The 21,795-nt window shown below is 38.9% G+C and overlaps 1 protein-coding gene across 1 annotated transcript in view; it reads right to left on the bottom strand.

Moving 5' to 3' along the window:
* Positions 1 to 21,795, bottom strand: part of ARHGAP42 (Rho GTPase activating protein 42) — a 292,906-nt gene that overhangs the window by 37,268 nt on the left and 233,843 nt on the right. Inside the window, exons 11-17 of the mRNA XM_074957084.1 lie at positions 20,237 to 20,315; positions 19,244 to 19,283; positions 13,538 to 13,600; positions 11,688 to 11,762; positions 10,263 to 10,347; positions 8,717 to 8,775; positions 7,757 to 7,862 (exon numbers count right to left, since the gene is read on the bottom strand). Of these exons, the coding sequence (XP_074813185.1) occupies positions 7,757 to 7,862; positions 8,717 to 8,775; positions 10,263 to 10,347; positions 11,688 to 11,762; positions 13,538 to 13,600; positions 19,244 to 19,283; positions 20,237 to 20,315 (507 nt within the window). The remainder of the gene's footprint in view (positions 1 to 7,756; positions 7,863 to 8,716; positions 8,776 to 10,262; positions 10,348 to 11,687; positions 11,763 to 13,537; positions 13,601 to 19,243; positions 19,284 to 20,236; positions 20,316 to 21,795) is intronic.

Below are 21,795 nucleotides of genomic sequence, written 5' to 3'. Positions count from 1 at the left end.
GGTACTGAGCTTAAATAATTCCTCTCCCCCTCCGGTATTTATCCCTCTGATATATTTATAGAGAGCAATCATATCTCCCCTCAACCTTCTTTTAGTTAGGCTAAACAAGCCAAGCTCCTTGAGTCTCCTTTCATAAGACAAGTTTTCCATTCCTCAGATCATTCTAGTAGCCCTTCTCTGTACCTGTTCCAGTTTGAATTCACCCTTCTTAAACATGGGAGACCAGAACTGCACACAGTATTCCAGGTGAGGTCTCACCAGTGCCTGTATAATGGTACTAACACCTCCTTATTTCTACTTGAAATACCTCGCCTGATGCATCCCAAGACCTCATTAGCTTTTTTCACGGCCATATCACATTGGCGGCTCATAGTCATCCTATGATCAACCAATACTCCAAGGTCCTTCTCCTCCTCCGTTACTTCTAATTGATGCGTCCCCAGCTTATAACTAAAATTCTTGTTATTAATCCCTAAATGCATGACCTTACACTCCTAACTATTACATTTCATCCTATTACTATTACTCCAGTTTACAAGGTCATCCAGACCCTCCTGTATGATATACCGGTCCTTCTCTAAATTGGCAATACCTCCCAGCTTTGTATCATTCGCAAACTTTATTAGCACACTCCCACTTTTTGTGCCGAGGTCAGTAATAAAAAGACTAAATAAGATTGGTCCCAAAACTGATCCCTGAGGAACTCCACTGGTAACCTCCCTCCAGCCTGACAGTTCACCTTTCAGTAGGACCCGCTGTAGTCTTCCTGTTAACCAGTTCCTTATCCACCTTTCAATTTTCATATTGATCCCCATCTTTTCCAATTTAACTAATAATTCCCCATGTGGCACGGTATCAAATGCCTTACTGAAATCTGGGTAAATTAGATCCACTGCGTTTCCTTTGTCTAAAAAATCTGTTACTTTCTCACAGAAGATCAGGTTGGTTTGGCATGATCTACCTTTCGTAATACCATGTTGTATTTTGTTTCATTTACCATTGACTTCAATGTCCTTAACTACTTTCTCCCTCAAAATTTTTTCCAAGACCCTTGCATACTACAGATGTCAAACTAACAGGACTGTAGTTACCCGGATCACTTTTTTTTTCTTTCTTAAAAATAGGAACTATGTTAGCAATTCTCCAATCATACAGTACAACCCCTGAGTTTACAGATTCATTAAAAATTCTTGCTAATGGACTTGCAATTTCATGTGCCAATTCCTTTAATATTCTTGGATGAAGATTATCAGGGCCCTCCGATTTAGACCCATTAAGCTGTTCGAGTTTCGCTTCTCCCTCAGATATGGTAATATCTACCTCCATATCCTCATTCCCATTTGTCATGTTACCATTATCCCTAAGATCCTCTGTAGCCTTATTAAAGACTGAGGCAAAGTATTTGTTTAGATATTGGGCCATGCCTAGATTATCCTTGACCTCCACTCCATCCTCAGTGTTTAGCGGTCCCACTTCTTCTTTCTTTGTTTTCTTCTTATTTATATGGCTATAGAACTTTTTACTATTGGTTTTAATTCCCTTTGCAAGGTCCAACTCTACTTGACTTTTAGCCTGTCTCACTTTATCCCTACATGTTCTGACCTCAATAAGGTAGCTTTCCTTGCTGATCCCTCCCATCTTCCACTCCCTGTATGCTTTCTGCTTTTTCCTAATCACCTCTCTGAGATGCTTGCTCCTCCAGCTTGGTCTACAACTCCTGCCTATGAATTTTTTCCCCTTTCTTGGGATGCAGGCTTCCGATAGCTTCTGCAGCTTTGATTTAAAGTAATCCCAGGCCTCCTCTGCCTTTAGAGCCATAAATTCTTCAGTCCAATCCACTTCCCTAACTAATTTCCTTAATTTTTGAAAGTCAGCACTTTTGAGATCAAAAACCCTAGTTGCAGATTTATTTTTGTTAATCCTTCCATTCAGTTTGAACTAAATTAGCTCATGATCACTTGAACCAAGATTGTCCCCTACAACCATTTCTTCTATGAGGTCCTCACTACTCACCAAAACCAAATCTAAAATGGCATCCCCTCTAGTTGGTTCAGCAACTTCTTGATGAAGGAATCCATCAACTATCGCATCTAGGAAAATCTGAGCCCTATTATTATTACTAGCACTCATCCTCCAGTCTGTATCTGGGAAGTTAAAGTCTCCCACGATCACGCAGTTTCCATTAGTATTTACTTCATTAAAAACATTAAAAAGGGCTCTATCTATATCCAAATTAGATCCCGGAGGTCTATAGCACACCCCAAGCACTATCCCAGGGGAGGCTCTAATAGTTTTCTTCCCCAATGTAATTTTTGCCCAGACGGACTCTGTCTTATCCATTCCATCGCTTCTTATTTCTTTACATTCTACCTCATCATTGATATACAATGCTACTCCACCACCTTTACCTTTATTTCGGTCTTTCTTAAACAGCACATACCCTTCAATACCTGTAGTCCAGTCGTGACTACTATTCCACCATGTTTCTGTTATCCCTATAATATCTGGTTTCACTTCATGCACCAGTAGCTCTAGTTCCTCCATTTTGTTACCTAGGCTCCTCGCATTGGTGTACAAACATCTTAATTTTTGCTGTTTGGCCTCGCTCACATTCTGTACCCTATTAGGCACGGTCATTCTACAGCCAGTATAACCTATTAGACTGGTATCCACACTGCCCTTCCTCCTTATATACATTCTCCTACCCACGGCTGTATCCTTTCTTACTTTGTTTTCTTCCGTCTCAATGCTAAAATCTGGTGTGGAGATTACCCTGGATATCATAGAATCATAGAATATCAGGGTTGGAAGGGACCCCAGAAGGTCATCTAGTCCAACCCCCTGCTCGAAGCAGGACCAATTCCCAGTTAAATCATCCCAGCCAGGGCTTTGTCAAGCCTGACCTTAAAAACCTCTAAGGAAGGAGATTCTACCACCTCCCTAGGTAACGCATTCCAGTGTTTCACCACCCTCTTAGTGAAAAAGTTTTTCCTAATATCCAATCTAAACCTCCCCCATTGCAACTTGAGACCATTACTCCTCGTTCTGTCATCTGCTACCATTGAGAACAGTCTAGAGCCATCCTCTTTGGAACCCCCTTTCAGGTAGTTGAAAGCAGCTATCAAATCCCCCCTCATTCTTCTCTTCTGCAGACTAAACAATCCCAGCTCCCTCAGCCTCTCCTCATAAGTCATGTGCTCTAGACCCCTAATCATTTTTGTTGCCCTTCGCTGGACTCTCTCCAATTTATCCACATCCTTCTTGTAGTGTGGGGCCCAAAACTGGACACAGTACTCCAGATGAGGCCTCACCAGTGTCGAATAGAGGGGAACGATCACGTCCCTCGATCTGCTGGCTATGCCCCTACTTATACATCCCAAAATGCCATTGGCCTTCTTGGCAACAAGGGCACACTGCTGACTCATATCCAGCTTCTCGTCCACTGTCACCCCTAGGTCCTTTTCCGCAGAACTGCTGCCTAGCCGCTCGGTCCCTAGTCTGTAGTAGTGCAGGGGATTCTTCCATCCTAAGTGCAGGACTCTGCACTTGTCCTTGTTGAACCTCATCAGATTTCTTTTGGCCCAATCCTCTAATTTGTCTAGGTCCCTCTGTATCCTATCCCTACCCTCCAGCATATCTACCTCTCCTCCCAGCTTAGTGTTATCTGCAAACTTGCTGAGGGTGCAATCCACACCATCCTCCAGATCATTAATGAAGATATTGAACAAAACTGGCCCCAGAACCGCCCCTTGGGGCACTCCGCTTGATACCGGCTGCCAACTAGACATGGAGCCATTGATCACTACCCATTGAGCCCGACAATCTAGCCAGCTTTCTATCCACCTTATAGTCCATTCATCCAGCCCATACGTCTTTAACTTGCTGGCAAGAATACTGTGGGAGACCGTGTCAAAAGCTCTGCTAAAGTTAAGGAACACCACATCCACTGCTTCCCCCTCATCCACAGAGCCAGTTATCTCATCATAGAAGGCAATTAGATTAGTCAGGCATGACTTGCCCTTGGTGAATCCATGTTGACTGTTCCTGTCACTTTCCTCTCCTCTAAGTGCTTCAGAATTGATTCCTTGAGGACCTGCTCCATGACTTTTCCAGGGACTAAGGTGAGGCTGACTGGCCTGTAATTCTCCGGATCCTCCTTCCCTTTTTTAAAGAATTAACAGATTTTTTTTTTTGCCTGTGTTGTATATGAGGTCAGGTCCCCTCTGACTTTAAAACCTGTTAGTCCATACTCTGTGTTTTTTTTTTCCATTAACCCACACTGTCTACTGTTTCTCTTTTTCCTCGAAGAACTGACATACTGACTACTGTGAAAGTTTTTCTACAAATTTACCAGAGAGTGAAGTAAAAAATTCTGGTCAGTAATTCTCAGTGTCCCTTCCTCCCCCTTTTGTCTCTTCATAAGTAAGAATGTTTGCCGGATACAGGTCACAACCTCACAAACTCTTACAAATAATTACCAGTGGTTCCAATGCTACAGTTCTCCTATTGTTGTAGCCTATTTAGCAGTTTCTAGAGAATTTTGCGGAGCCTTGCTAAAATGAATAGAATAAGTTGCCGTGGCATTAACTTCTTCCTTCCTCATCCTGCTTTATGATTGCTCCCTGTCATTGTTATCTGATATTTCACTAAGCACTCTATTACTCTGATCATTTCTAGAGATGACAAACAACATTTTAGCTGCCTCTTTAGTGTATTAATTCTTAGTCCCTGGTACTCTGCAGACCCCACCATTTGTGAGCAGCAAGATTCATCCACAAAAGCTTGAAAATATTAGTTAAAACAACACCCTCTCCCCTCATTTTCTTCTAATCCACAAACTACCTCTGAGAGTGTTCCATTCATCAAGGTCACGTGATGAGTTTGACACTTTTACCTTTTGAAGTAAGATCACTTGGCCCATACATACTGGTAGCTCTATTTGTTTTTAAAGCAGTATATAAAAAATAACTAAATTAATTCTCAGAGCACCATTGTTTGGTAGGCAAGTACAATAACAAAGATAGTATATGGTATGTAACAAACCATCCCCATTACAAAGATGGGAAAACTGAGGTGGAAATATTAAATGACCTTCCACAGGTCACAGAGGGAATCTGTCAGAAGCAGGATCAAATCTCAGGAGTTGCTGGCTCCCAATCCTGGGTATAGACCCCATGACCTCTCTCATTCTGACTGTTGAGCTGTTAGTACTAGGTACGTACAGTAATGAGTAGATAACAGAATTCTCTGCAGTACAGAAAATAATGGGATGACCGGAGAAGTGAGACCGTGAATATAAAAAATATTCCCTTTCCATTTCAAAGTGCAGACTTTGATACCCCATTTACATTGAGATCCAGTAAAAAATAGTATTCATTTCTTTGGATTCATGATAACCAGATAAAAAGTGAGGAATATAAATGCCTTCTACTGTACACAGCTTCTATTTTGCCTAATTAAGAGTAGCTTAAAACATCTTAGATTTCTGTTTAAGCAACAATTCTGGAAGACAGATGCTCATTTGAGGCCCAAATCATGAAAATGAGTTCTTTTTTAGAAGCACAAGTTATTGTCCTGGACAAAAAGTTTTAAGGTCTTTTAAACAAACTATATAATCTCAAAATATAGACTATAGAACACAAAGAGTCATGTTTTCCCTATACTTGGGTTTCCTTGGTGACAAATTGGTTCATTTAGTTAATAAATGGAATGATGTATTTAATATTATTCTGACAATAAATGACTAGGCAGAAATTCGGATATAGCATCAAAGGCTCACTTTGTTGCAAAAGGAAAGAAAAAAAAAGAATTGCTGCTCAGAATGCTTGTAATATGGAACATTTTGATAACCAATTTTCTCTTCACTAGTGTTATTTTTGCTGGGGTATTGAATGGATTCAGACCCACATAATCAGACATTTCAGGTGGCTGCATGCCTCATTCATCAAGGCACAATTGCTTTCTCCTGGAAATCTCGCTCTTCGCTGTATCACAGTGACAGTAGATTTTGGATATTACCAGTCTGCAGACTCCTGGCTACCTGTATTCTGGAAGTATGGAGTTATTCAAGCACATTATGAAATGATCTCTACTCTCAAGATGGCAAATGTGTAATTTGCATGGGAAGTTTTTCAAAGAGTGAAATACTTTTTTTCTTTTTTGGAAGACAGTGTCAAGTCTCCATTGTTTGCCTGTTTGCTAATGTATTATGATATATTTACATAGCATCATAACTGTGCATGCTCCTTTTCAGAGGTTCTCTTTTTCTCAAAAAAAACCCCAAACCTGTCTATGTCTCAAAGGGCATGAAATCTGGGATTAGACAAACATATGCAGATAGATACAGGGAAGAGGGATACGGAAAGGAAGTACAAGGAAGGATTAAAACAAATTAAAATAGTGTGACTTATATTACATAGCCAGCAAATCATACAGCGTGTTTTTTTTTTTAATAGAAGCAAGAGTGCACATTGGAGGGAAAAATATAAATTACTCATTTATCTTACAGGGTTCTAAATTAACTATCAACTCAGGAGAAGGACCTGGGCATCATTGTGGATGGTTCAATGGAAACCTCTGCTCAGTGTGCAGCTGAGATGAACAAAACAAAGAAGATATGTGGACGCATAAGGAATGGGATGGAAAATAATCTAATGCCTTTATAAAAACCAATGGTATTGCCTGAGCTGGAATACTATGTGCAGTACTCATCACCTTATCTCAAAAAGGATTGTGAAGAACTGGAAGGTGTTCAGAAAAGAGCAACGAGAATGATAAAGGGCCTGGAAAAACTATCATCTGAAGAGAGATTGAAAAGATTGGGTTTACTCTGGAAAGGAGTTGAGAAAGAGAAATAAACAAAATAATGAATGGTCTAGAGAAAGTAGAACAGGATATTATATCTTCCTTATCTCATAACATAAGAACAAAGGGACAGTCAATGAAATTAAAGGGTGGCAGATTCAAAACTGATAAAAGGGAAGTTTTTCACACAAGGCATAATTAGACTGTGGTACTCATTGCTATATGAAGTTGCTGATGACAAGCATTTAGCAAGATTCAAGAAGAGACTGGGGATTTATATAGCTATCAAGAATATCCAGAGTTGTTATAATTAATGATAAATATTTTGGAAGGGATATAAAAATCTCATTCTTCTGGATAAAGCCAATGTCTATCCATTAGAGATCAGAGTGAGATCTCATTTGGGGTGCAGGGTGGAGGAGGAAACGCACAGATATTTTCACATCTGCTATTACAGGGTTCTTAAACTTTCTTCTGAATCATCTGGTACTGAGCACTGACTGAGACACGGTAAAGGTCATCAGTTATGGATCAGTTATATTTATTACATGAACATTCTGGGAATTGTACTTCATATAAACTCTGCTAAAATAATGGGTGAATCATAAGGACAGCTTTGGTCATCAATTCAATTTCATTGGTGTTAACTCATGCGCTCAGAGCAGGATTGAGAACAGTTATATGCATTAGTCCCATTTAATATGTACAATCACTTTCTGAGAACATCCAGGGCTCTGAGTTATGATCCTATTTCTAGTTGGCAGTTCTTTGGTCACAAAATTTTGTCCTGCATTTTACAAGTCTGATGTAATTTTCAAGTACTTATCTTCTCAGGTAAAAAAACCCAAACAAACTTGAATAGCCAAAATTGACAAACAAAAGGGGGAAAAGAAGCCCACATCCAAGTCCATACCCCCAAACACCAAACAGATAAAAATAATGGTGGAATTACTTGACCAAATGCTTGATTAGGATGTCCAGCATCTCCCTGTTTTTCTCTGGTAATTTATGAACAAGTGCATGTACTGCCTCAACCCTGTAGTTTTGGTCATCGGATTCTGTTAAATAAAAATAAGGAGCATGTTATTATATTAAGGTGCACCCAAAGATGTGTGTAAGGATGGTGTCAATAACTCTAAACTAGGGCACACTGCACATTACAATAAGGCAAACCATCAATCTGCTGTTAAAATAGCCTTCCAAAAATCTGAGAACAATGCAGGTATGTTTATTACATGAACATTCTGGAAATTGTACTTCAAATAAACTCAGTTAATACAATGGGTGAAATACTGAAGTTAGCAGGAGTTTTGCCATTGATTTCAACAGAGCCAAGATTTGACCCAATGATCCTTAACAGCATCTAACCCCCATCTATATTTACTCTTATGGTGGTTTGAGGAGGGATGAGGATAATTAGCACTTTATGTATTTGTAAATATCAGAAAAAAATCCAAAAAATTAAGGTTGCACAGAGAACCTTAATTTTAGCATTTATTAACTTTCAAATGCTTGACTTTGAAACTTTAATATTCTTTTAACAGAGATTTTGTGTGTGTGTGTGGAAGAGGGAGGGAGAGAGAATATTATGTATATACATACTTGGATTTTGAGTTCCTTGGGGCAGGAACTGTCTTTTTATTATGTTAGTATAGAACCCAGCACACTGAGCCTGGAGCTTATGACTGGGGCCAGTTGGTGCTAATGCACTACAAATATATAATAATGTCCACATATGTATAATTTCATATCTCTTGAAATAAATCATTGCCTGGGTTATTTGAAACAAAAGTAGGCAGAACATGGGAAAATATATTGTAAGGAAAGTTCTCCAGAAACAGTGGGTGAGAGATGGATCAAAAAAAGTATTACTCTCCTGAAGAGTTACTAACTTCTTTAGTGTTTTACTTACTAACGGCAACAATGAAATCCTTGTGCAACTTGAAGGTCATCAGTGGTTCTGTAAGACACCTGGTCATAAAATTTAAAAAACATAATTTTAGAAAATGTATTACTTCTAAAAATCTTTGCTTTTATTTTATTGCTGTTGCTACTATTTCAATATGATTAGCATCTGGGTGCCAGTGAAACGAATTCATTGCCTACAGGCTACAACCATAGCACCATTCAGTCATGTGCAAGGTCTGATGAAAATCTTCTCTAGCTAAATCCAGTGCCACTCTGTGAGTAATTTAAACAGGAATACCAATACCACTGCCTTTATCACAGACCAAGGGCCTGACTGCCTTCTCACTTACAAAGCTGTAAAAACAGGAATAACTCTACCGAAGTCATCAGCAGTTTTGCTGAAGGTGGAAAAGCGAGGGGACAATTAGGCTTCAAGCCTCAGCTGGTGAAATCCATATATATCATGAAGACTCCCGTGTGGCACTGAAATCCTGATATGTAGTGAACGGGGAAGACTCTTCAGTCAAAAGGCATCCTATGAATTGTCTGCAGTCATAAGAAACATTATTACTGCAATTTCTTATTATAAAATTGCATAAGTAACAACCTCAACCTAACCAAGATTTTCAAAAGTGATTAGTGATTTTTGATGCCTCCATTTTTGGGTAACCAACTTGATTGAGTTTCAGAGGTTTCGATTTTTAGGACGTGCTGAACACCTAGCCTCTGCAAGCTTGGTCCCTTCAAAGTGTCATAAATTGGCACCCAAAAGTTGAGGACTCCATAATCACAGTCACTCTAAAAAATCATGACCCTTATTTTTAAAGGGTTTCCAAATTGCTGAAGGTTTAGTATGAATTTTCTAATTGTTTGGGGATATATTTATTCCCAATTCCTGTAAAGTGACCTGTATAATAGGATATGAAATGAGAATTAACATTTATGCAGGGAGCCATGATTTTACCCTGCTTTAACAATAAATTAGTGAAATATCATGCTGTGCAATTTAGATAAAGGATTTCACAAATTAGAAAGATTTAGTTTCTCATACTGTGCTGTTTAGATAAAGGATTTACAGATCAACAAATGCAATTAACTTTTCCCCCCTCCAAATGTAGGGTTTTATAGAGCACAACTGATTCAATGGCAGGCAGACAGATAGCATAATCAAATGCAGATTCATTAAAATAAATAATTACTGGAATATTTTTAGGCTAGCCAAAATCACTATATATATTTAGGTTTCAGAGTAGCAGCTGTGTTAGTCTGTATTCGCGAAAAGAAAAGGAGTACTTGTGGCACCTTAGAGACTAAAAAATTTATTTGAGCATAAGCTTTTGTGAGCTACAGCTCACTTCATCAGATGCATCAGCTGTAGCTCACGAAAGCTTATGCTCAAATAAATTTGTTAGTCTCTAAGGTGCCACAAGTCCTCCTTTTCTTTTTATATATATTTAGTGTTCTAAGGTGGTGAAAGAGAGGTAATGCAATATCAATAAATAAGGGTAAATGGGACATGAAATGAGATACATGTAGAGCATCATACTCACCTGAGGTAGTTTTTTAGTCCGCTTGTTATTGTTTTATTGTCCCAAATGTCCATATCAATATCCATATCAGGAGGAGATTTAGGGGCTGGTAGAAAATTGAATTAGGAAAGTGTTATACTTTGACTAGCAGACTAGTTAGGAAAGCAGCACAACACTTAAACAACATACAAAGATTAGGTGATAATTTCTTATGGTTATTTTATTACCCAGATTAACTAACAACTTGAACATACATTGAAATCCTTTAATTTTTGTCAAGTATCAGAAAAATGAAATAGCATCTAGTATACCGACATCTCAGCTATGTGCCCAACTTCAAAGAGTAAACTAAACCCAAGGTGATACAGGGGTTGCCAGTTGCTTTGGTTTTGATGTAGAGCAATCTTCAAAAAAGAGGGAGGTTATATCCAGATTAGCAAGATAAGTGAAACCCCAGGACCCCCCAAAAAGAAAAATGTTATAAACTGTGAGTTAATACTTAATGATGGTTGTAACATATTGACCTAAAGTTGAGGGACACTTCTGGGCGTTTGGTATTAAATGCCTCGACAAACAGATCCAATAAACTGAGCATAAAAATTAAATGAAGAAAGGGATTTATAGATGAATTTAAATAATCCCAGCTGCAAAATATAAACAAATCCAATGAGTCTCATTTTTCCTCAACTGTCTGCATGCGCCAGCTTTCCTCCGTTATTTGCATCGACTGCCCATTTGTTTCTTAATTGAATTTAAGATGTTGTTTTTGATTGGTAAAGACCAAAGGGTCTTGCTTGGGGTGTTCCGATGGGAGAGACTTCCTCTATCCTTGTGTCGTACTGCCTCAGTCAGTAGACACACTCCAGTTGGATTCCTCTTAAGTTAAGAGAGAGGACTGGCAGCAGACTGTTCTCAGGTCTGGAGCCAGCCTTCCTGAACAGCCTGGGTTTGTTGACCACTGGGGCATGTTGCAATGTACATCCATTTATACAGGCTGCTGTGGAATTAGTGTTTGATTAAATGTGGGAGGGGAGTTCTGTGTTTCACAGAGGATTGAGTCCTGTTGATCATTGGGAGGTAAAACTTTTTTTCCCCTTGTAAATAGTGTCAGGGGTGTTGAGAGCTCTGGACAGATTTCCTGTTTCATTTTTAATAAATTCAAAAAAACAAACTAAATTAATTGTGAAAAATGCACATCTATCCAGGCTGTGTACGCAATTTCAGTGACTCTCTGCACAAACTGAGTAACAATGTATACAAGTGGCCAGTTACATACATAGCTAACTATTTGCATGCTTACTCACTTAATTTGCCACCTGCAATTGCAAGTGCAAACTAAACTTACTATTGTACACACATTTTTGAGTAGAGACAGTGAAGGAAATCATGGTCATAATGTCCTTGGTGGATATTAGAGTTTTTGATGCAAAATCTTCCAAAACTTACAAAATATGGTATTCATCAGCTTTTGCACTTTGGAGTTTACACCTCCTATTCTGTACAGCCCCAAGATTGTGATACCTATATGGAAAAAATACCGGATAATGAACTGACTCATGGCACCAAAAGTACAGCATGTTCATATACATGGACACATAGGTGAGAAATGTGGGTGTACATTTTCAAAATGGTATGAGGTTTAACCGTCCATTAATTTATAGGAAGTTATGCAGCTAAATTCCTGTACACCACTTTGGACTATTTAGCCCCATTTTGGGAAATTACCAGACATATTTTACTGAAATTACACCATCTTATAAACAAATCTTAGCTACAAGTTAATTAAATGAAACCCCACAAAAGGACCCAACATTCTGTCTGACTGACTCACGGAAAGGTGCCATGATAGCAGACACTGGAATGATGTCTGAGAAGTGAAAAATAAGTCCCAGAAGCACTCCAGAGGCATGTCCTGAGTACTTAGCCCTGTTCATATTTACCAAGAAATGTAAACTTGTGTAACGCAAGCCACTTCAATGGAGTTACTCTGAATTTACACCAGTGCAAATGAGAACAGAATAATGTCCTCCATATCCAAATGTTGCTGACAATCACAGCAATTACTTGTGTACAGAATTTACTGGTGATACAAACAAATTCTACTTAAAATATCTGCACAGTCTAGTGTTTTCCTTGTATATCTGCAGTACTGCAGCTACTTTGTCAATGCTGAATGACAGGATTGTTTTAATTTGTAGAGCCCCAAAATAAGATAAAGAGACAGCCTTAGGTCCCAATTGACCTCAAATGGTTGAGAAAGGCATGGCCCAAATGCAAAAAATATTTTTTATAGTACAGTATGGGAAAATGCTACTGGATAATGTTCTATTTCAGGCCTTTATAGTATTATATTTTAACACTCAGATGATGGGAATTTCATGAACTTTGATTTTCAAAGCAATACTGAGCTATGGTAAAAAATCAAGTCAGAAACAGATCTTGACTTGATCTTTTTTTTTCCTTAGCACCTTTTACTATACAGAGTTCTTAGGTGTAACCATGGCAAAGTTCTTTTCTGAGGATGTTTGAGAAAAAACAATTATAATTTGTCACAATCTCAAAAGCCTAAACAATAGGATGCTTCTTAAGTTCAGCCAATCTATTTAGAAAATCATTCCTAATACATATATTTAATTTTAATTTTGATGTTATTAAATTTTGTCTATTTGTCATATTAAGTTTTACCATTTAAAAATGCTTGTATTATTGGTGCGTCTTTCAACATAATGGCCAAAATTCTGCTCTCAGTAAGGAGCAGGTGACCTTATTTCTTTCAGAAGGTTACATAGGAATAACCAAGGACTGATTTATTTTGAGTAGTAAAATACTAAATCAGCAGTAGCTAGACTATTATTTTGTTGTTCTTCCCGTATAGTGCATACATTGCCTACGATTGAATTTCAGTTATTAAACACAGACAATGGATAAACAATGGGTGAAATGTATGCCTGGCGTAAGGCAAATAAAGCTAAGGGAGTAAGCTAGGGATAAATTTGTCCCAATGTGTATTAAGTACAACTGAGCATTAAATTGACTAATAACAGAAAAGTGTTAACTTTTTTTAAAACAAGAAGTTCCTATAATTTATACTTAAATGATAAATTTAAAGAGTCCTTATGGAAGATTTTGGCAACAGTGTTTCAGGTATAAAAAGCAGTGAAAAGTACAAGTTGAGTGACACAGAGATTCCAAAATGCACTTGGAAAATATTTTCTGTTTAATCATTGTAAAGTAACCTATGTCAGAGAAAACCATATGCATACTATGTAATATATAGAGTGTAATGTAATACACACCTCTTGTCTCCACAGCATGAATACATTTCCTCACAAAGTTAAAACCTGCTTCATTTAAGAACACTATAAATTGAAGAAAAGTAAATTATTTACTTTAATCTGCCTTTCCATTTAGCAACATCTTAATGTTAGGATCAGATGTGAGCTCTGTACATTTGTCCATAAGAGCATAGCACCTAAAGGTGGTAACTGTTCTCTATATTATTGTTTAATTACATCTCTATCCAACAAGAATGCAATCAAAATTTCTGCTCATTAGTACATTCATGTGTGTTTGTTGTTATATTTTTAGTATGTAAAATTTCAAAACCAGAATTCTTTAACATCCGTTAGAAATAAAACTGTGGTATCCTAACCCCACCACTTGTATGGCCGAAAGCGTGTCTTTGTATAAAAGGATGCACATTCTAAGAATACAGAAACAAAACACTAAGAGAATGAACCAAACACAGATGCCTACAGTTTCTACTAGACACCTTTCCCTCAGCTCAATACTTTGCTGTTTATAGCCCCAGCTCTGCAGAGACGTACACAGGTGCTTCACTTCACACACTCAATGTCAATTAATTTAAATGAGACTACTAACCATGCATAAAAATGAGCATGAGTGTAAGGCTTTCCAGGACCAGGGCCTAGGACACGAATAATATATTTTATGATTGTCTTACTATATCTTAATAAAGTATATACTGTGGCTGGGATTTTCAAAGGCACCGAAGGGAATTAGGTGCCCATCTCCCATTGATTTCCAGGGGTTCAGGCGCCTAATTTCCTTAGGATCCACTGAAAATCTCAGGCTTGTGCGGGTATGTATGTATGGGATAGCTGAAAAGGTAGTACCTCTGCATGAAGACAGCCACATCCACAAGGTGTGGCTTGCTTGCAGTTGCTCCGGGTGACTACTCAGCTCTCACAAGTGGTTCCAAATTGACATGATTGTACTGCAGCACCACACCCTATGACTTTGCCTTGGCTGGCATGCTAAACTTAATGAGGATAGCTAGCGGTAATAAAGGCTGGGGAAAGGGCACAGCTGACTGTCCAAATGCACAAAGTTTCCTAAGGCAAAGCCAGCAAAAACAACTCTCAAAGAATAACACTGGTGGAAATGGTGCTGAAGCAAGCGAGTGGGTAGCTTAAAGGAGTGTTGCAGACGGATTACAATACGCTGATCAGCCATAAAGACAGGAGTCGTGGTAGAACACCTGGCGAATACCGGACCATAGAATCTGAATGAGGATTGGTAAGAGAAAGAAAATATGCTGGCTCGGTCGTCACTGGGACAAACATGGGTCAGGTCCAAATGATAGTATGCAAAGTACGTAGAACAACACTCAGGTCAGGGAATTACATGATGAAGCTGAAGGATATTTATTGGAACATGGGATGTAAGAACCATTATACCAGGCTGGAGCACTTGTGGTAATGATCCACGAGTTGAAAAGAGAGAAGTGGCAAATCACTGGTCTATGTGAAACGAGATATTGAGAAGATAAAGGAGAATTCTACCATGATTAACCTAGAATATGGACATTGGTAAGAGACGATAGTGGACGATGGTGTTGCATTGGTGCTAAAGCCAAAGGTAAAATAGGCTCTCATGGCATTTAACCCAATATCTCCTTGTATGTTGAAGGTGAGATTCAGAATCAAATCTGGTGCAGTTACCGTAGTACAAGTATATGTGCCAACATCAGCAGCACCCAAGGAAGAAATTGAATATTTTTATAATCATCTACAGAAAACAATCCAAAAAGTTTCAAGACAAGACATATTATTGGTGAAGCGAGATTTGAATGCAAAAGTAGAATTGGACTGGAATTCCTGTGCTGCAGCCATAGGCAGAGTTGGATTAGATGAAGAAAATGTAAGAGGAGAAAGGCTACTAAATTTCTGCTTAAGCAACAACCTGGTGGTAACAAACACACTATTTCAACAAAGAAAGCCGCAGAAGAAGTGGACATATGTCACCTAATGGACAAACGAAGAACACGACAGACTTTGTACTTGTGAATCAAGTCTGTTCTCATGCAGATCATTTGCAGCTGATATTGGATCAGATAATAAATTAGGGCTGGCAGCAATAGGTTGAGGCTGAAAGCAACTGAAGAAGTGCCAAGAACTAAGATCTATGCCATGGACAAACTGAAAGAGACAGATTTCAGGAAAACGTACAAAGAATTCATGTGGAAAAATATCACATCTTCAGTGAAAGAAGAAATGAACACCGAAGAGACATGTGTGACATACAGTATCCCAGGTTATCCCTGGTACGCACATATCCACCACTTAAGAACATAAGAATGGCCATACTGGGTCAGGTCAAAGGTTCATCCAGCCCAGTATCCTGTCTACTGACAGTGGCCAATGCCAGGTGCCCCAGAGGGAGTGAATCTAACAGGTAATGATCAAGTGATCTCTCTCCTGCCATCCATCTCCACCCTCTGACAAACAGAGGCTACGGACACCATTCCTTGCCCATCCTGGCTAATAGCCACTAATGGACTTAACCTCCATGAATTTATCCAGTTCTCTTTTAAACCCTGTTACAGTCCTAGCCTTCACAACCTCCTCAGGCAAGGAGTTCCACAGGTTGACTGTGCACTGAGTGAAGAAGAACTTCCTTTTATTTGTTTTAAACCCGCTGCCCATTAATTTCATTTGATGGCTCCCAGTTCTTATATTATGGGAACAAGTAAATAACTTTTCCTTATTCACTTTCTCCACACCACTCATGATTTTAGACCTCTATCATATCCCCCCTCAGTCTCCTCTTTTCCAAGCTTAAAAGTCCTAGCCCCTTTAATCTCTCCTCATATGGGACCTGTTCCAAACCCCTAATCATTTTAGTTGCCCTTTTCTGAACCTTTTCTAATGCCCGTATATCTTTTTTGAGATGAGGGGACCACATCTGTATGCAGTATTCAAGATGTGGGCATACCATGGATTTATATAAGGGCAAAAAGATATTCTCCATCTTATTCTCTATCCCTTTTTTAATGATTCCCTGTATATGGTTATGACATTTTGTACAAAGTATGTCTTGTTAGGTATTACTTGAAAAGTTATGATTTGCTGAATTTCATTATCCTGTTTAAAAGTGTGTATCTTCATTGTATATGAAGTTATGAGATTTTGCTATATGTTTTGTGACAGGGTCAGGCCAGATGGCTATAGGAGAGTAATAGAAGGCAGATATATTAGCCCCAGGCTAAGTAGGTCCCTTTTCCCTGGGTAAGGTAATGGGGAAGGTTCCACAACAATCAGGAACCTTCTGGAGACAATTAAGACAGGCTGATTAGATCATCTGCAGCCAATCAAGAAGCTGCTAGAATCAATTAAGGCAGGCTAATCAGGGCACCTGCGTTTTAAAAAGGAGCTCACTTCAGTTTGTGGTGTGCGTGTGAGGAGCTGGGAGCAAGAGGCACTAGGAGCTGAGAGTGAGAACGCGGACTGTTGGAGGACTGAGGTGTACAAGCATTATCAGACACCAGGAGGAAGGACCTATGGTGAGGATAAAGAAGGTGTTGGGAGGAGGCCATGGGGAAGTAGCCCAGGGAATTGTAGCTGTCACACAGCTGTTCCAGGAGGCACTCTACACAGCTGCATTCCACAGGGCCCTGGGCTGGAACCCGGAGTAGAGGGCGGGCCCGGGTTCCCCCCAAATCCTCCCAACTCCTGGTCAGACACAGGAGGAGTCGACCTGGACTGTGGGTTCAGAAAAATGGCCAAGCTGAGGGCTGCTGTGAAGCTCCAAGGCTCCACAGTCCAGATTGCACCCTGGGGCATGGAACAATGTGGAACAATATAAAAATGGGATTACAAGTGCAGCTGAACAAGCGTTGGGCTACAAGGCCAAAACAAAGAGACCAAGGTGGATAATGGATGAAGTGCTGCAGCTGTGGGAGAAACATAGGAAGCTGAAGGAGAATAAAAAATAGGACTAAAGTCTTAGAGCTAAATACAATAGGCTGCTTAGAGAGATAACACAGAAAGCAAAGAGAGACAGAAACAATTGGATAAGCGAACAATATAAGGCAGTAGAAGAATATGTGAAGAGAAATGTGGCACAGGAGTGGAATTGTAAGATGAGAGAACTGAGTAGGACATATGAGTTGAAGATGTTGGCTGTGAAAGACAAACATGAAGCAATTGAGCATGAACAAGCGAAGAATAAGTGAGGGAAATAATATTTTGAAGAGCTGTACAATGTGCAGAACACAGTAGATGAAATGGTTCTAGAAAAGCTTCCCAGAACAAAGGAGGGCAAAAAGATGCTGGAATTCTTAGACAAAGAAGTAAATATCTCGAAAGTTGATATCTTGATATCGAAAGTAAATATCTTGAAAAACAAAAAGGTAACAGATAAGGACAATGTAACTGCAGAGATACTGCAAGCAGGGGAGGAACACTTGGTAAATGTGATGCACAAACTATTCAACAAGATTTACAAACAAAAGCAAGTGCCGAACAAATGAGGGAAAGCGATAATAGTGCCGATCTACCAAAAAAAAAAAAGAGATCGGAATGAGAATAAGAAACTACAGAGGGATCAGCTTAGTGAGTGTGTCAGGAAAAGTATTCACCAAAATGTTGCAGAGGAGAATGAAGAGGTATATGGAAGTGGCTCTTGCAGAACTGGCTGGATTTAGATCAAAATGAAGTATAATAGATCAGTTATGTGTGATAAGACAGATATCAGAGAAGTATACAGAACACAACGGAACCTGTTACAACGACTTTATAAACCTCAAACGGGCTTTTGAGAGCATTTAGCAAAAAGTTATGAGACTGTATGGTATCCTCAAAAAATCAATCAAGCGGATAGAAAACATCTACAGCAAGTCAGTGAGCGCGGTGAGAGTAAACAAGATGCTGACAGAATGACTCAGGATGACTGTAGGAGAAAGACAAGGATGCATGTTATTGCCAGATTTTTTCAGCTTGGTAGTGGAAGCAGCAATGGCTACATGACTGAGAGATGAAAAGGGAGGAGTCATGTTACATTATAGGATGTGTTGGATAAACACAGTGAAGAATGACATACAAAACGTTTAAATATGAATGAAACTGTGAAGCTGGTACAAGACAGGAAGTGTTGGACAGACTTCATTCGGCTCCATTGTTATTGCTGAGCTGACGGATGGGAATCAAAGAATAATAATAATGTATGTGTATGTGTGTAATTGAGTAAGACACCTGCACAGATGCACATCAAATATAATGGAGTAGCTGCATGATAACATAATGTTTACCCATCACCACAATAAAAGCCATAATATCCCTATATCTGAAGACCATAAACAAGTTATCATGTTCAGGGATATTATGTCAAGGTACAGGTGGTCCATTTTATTTTATATATACATTTATATACAGAACTATGAATATATCTATAGGTATCTAGAATGACATTATACACAGATTACTGCTTTGGAACCAGGTTAGCCAGAAGCATGATTTATTTTATTTTCTCCTAATTTATATTTTATTATAATACAAATATTGAAGACTTTTTCACATCTGATGTAACTGACCCTTGAGACAGGATGCTCTTTCTTGCAAGTTGACAGAAAAGAGTAATTCTTGGCAATATATGAAAATATAATTATGTAATTTGTAACCTAATATGCCTGAAAACAAGGACATTATACTGTAGAAATCCAGGTATATTTAATAATTTTACATAACTAAAAAAAAACTTACTTTCTTCCTTCTTGCTAATAATTGCTGGCAAAGTGTAAATCTGAAAAAGAAAACATTGCAATACGAACATTTGTGATTTCCAGGTCAGTTAAGAGCTCTCAAGCCAGTGCAAACACATTTTGCATTAGCATGTTGCATGGTGCAAGCCTTGCTCCTGCCATTTATTTACTAAACAGTCATTGTAAATGGGCTTAACAAGCATAAAATTTAAAATGTTGCCTCTAGCAGGCACTCTCTCTTATGAGAGTTCAGTTCAACTACACGTTTGGGTAGCTGAAAGATGGTAGTGAATAGCCAGAATTGTAGATTCTGTATGGTTATATGTGAACCCTGTTTACTCTCAGCCCTAACTCCTTGGTTGGACCAGTTCAGTGAGACCAGGTGCCATCTAGCTCATAAATCTGAACAATCATTTTCTCCCTTTTGGGTCTACATGTGGAGCTTTGCCATTGTATTCGATGGAAATCTCAAGTGTAGGTTAATGGCAGGATGAAATCTCAGGTGAGCTTCTCTCATCAACACCTACCAGCCTCCAATACAGTTTCTTTTCTCTGCAGCACCTTTAAAGGTGGCGATACCGCTGCTCAAAGGCATCACCCCTAAGATGACTTGCTCTCACCAGTCTGGAGAGCACAAATTCACAAATTGTGCCTGTGCACATGTATCCTGTATGCCAACGAAATATGCTGTTGGCTGGATTGTCAATATCCCAACTAAAATAAGTGACTCAATGTGTGACTACAGATTGAGATATACTATTTTTTCTGCTTCATTATTAATTTAATGATTATCTTATCATTCGTGTTTATTTTGCCACTGCTTTGTCCATACAGCTTGTGAAATACCGTTTGCACGTACAAATTGTGTTGTAAAAGTTTATGTAAATTGTTTCTCCGTGTTTGAGATATTTTGAGATGCACAGCAATTTGTTCTTTTCACTTCTGTATACAAGAAATCTGAACTCATAATAAATAATATAACAAATTTCCTTACTGGTTCCTTTCCATCCATAGCTTCCAGCCAAAGTTTCCTGTTGGACTCTGAAAAAGCCTGTAGTGTTATGATCCCGTTTCTATTAAAAGAAAATATATATTATTTAAAACATATTAATTATTTTTCCAACCAATGATATTTAAGATAATTTTAACAGGAAATGTGGTTTAGTCTAAACATAATTATTTACTTTTTTGTAGTGCTAGGCATGTATCTTGACCTTTGTGTCTGTCTTTTGTCTCTGTGAAACTGGGATAATAAAACTTACTCTGTCACAAGGGAGTATAAGACTTCATTAGTTAACATTTGAGAATCTCAGATGAAATGTGGTGTCAAAGTGTAACTATGAATTGTTTATACAGCCGATAAAAATAAAATTAATTCATTAGATGTGCCTACTTAACTAATGGAAGAGGTGCTGTAGAAATGATTTTTTTAGTGATACAAAAGCACACATACCTACTAACAACTAAGTGTAAATATTACTTATATGTAACTCAGCTGTATAAACAATTCATAGTTCTGGATCTTTTTGTCTGCATCAGTGAGCTACTTTAAAAGCGATGCCAGTCCAAAAAGTGGCAAACATGGAGCGTCAAAAAAAAGCCACTTTAAGAAGCTTCGCTCTCACCTGTCTAGGACCCATCTATGCAAAACTTTTGACACCTTGTTCGAACCCACAGTCTTCCTTTGCCAAATACAGAAATAAAAGATACTAAATTTATACTCATTACCCCCCAGAGTACTCTCACCACTTAATTATAACATTTTTCTTGAAGGACATTGGAGAATATGAAAATATATATATACACAAACAGAGCTCCACAATACTGAAGAAGAAATGAAAAGCCTGCCTCATTAAATCAATATTGGATGTTATTCTACAAATTATGTGCTATCTCAACCACAAGATATTAAGACGCTACCGGGTGAAATTCTACAGCCTGCATCATGCAAGAGGTCAGATTAGATGATCACAATGTTCTCCAATAGCTTTAAAATCTGTGCATCTCTACACATCATATATATTTAAAATGTAAAGGGTAAGTTATAGATTCAAACCAAAACAGAGACAGGGAGGGGGATACATATAAAGAGTTAGGATTTGATAAACATTTTCCACCCACACACAATGTTTCACAAAACATTTTAAACTATACAACCCTGGGCCAAACTCTGATTTCCATTACACTAGTATACATGAAGAGCGACTCCTTGACACCTAGAGTCCAGGGACCAACGCCGGGGACTCTGGCAGGTAAGCCAACCTGTGCCCAGGGGCTGATGGCGCTGTTCAGGCAAGGGCTGGCGGAGCACCCCCTGTGGTGGGAAGCAGTGCCGCATGAATGGAGACTGCTGGAAGGGTCCCAGAGCAGGTTTACCCCTCGAACGGTGCACCTCAGTGGCCGGGATGGGTGGTACCGGAAGGGACAGTATGTCCTTAGTGGCCTGAAAGGCCTCCAGTGTGGACGGCACGCCAGGTACTGAGTGCCTCTGCCACTTTCCAGGATGGCAGGTGGGTCTTGAAGCGGGCTCTACAGCTCAACGGGAGTCGGAGC

The sequence above is a fragment of the Natator depressus genome, chromosome 1 (assembly GCF_965152275.1).
Source record: "Natator depressus isolate rNatDep1 chromosome 1, rNatDep2.hap1, whole genome shotgun sequence".
Lineage (NCBI taxonomy): Eukaryota > Metazoa > Chordata > Testudines > Cheloniidae > Natator > Natator depressus.
This window is presented reverse-complemented; position numbering and strand designations above follow the sequence as displayed.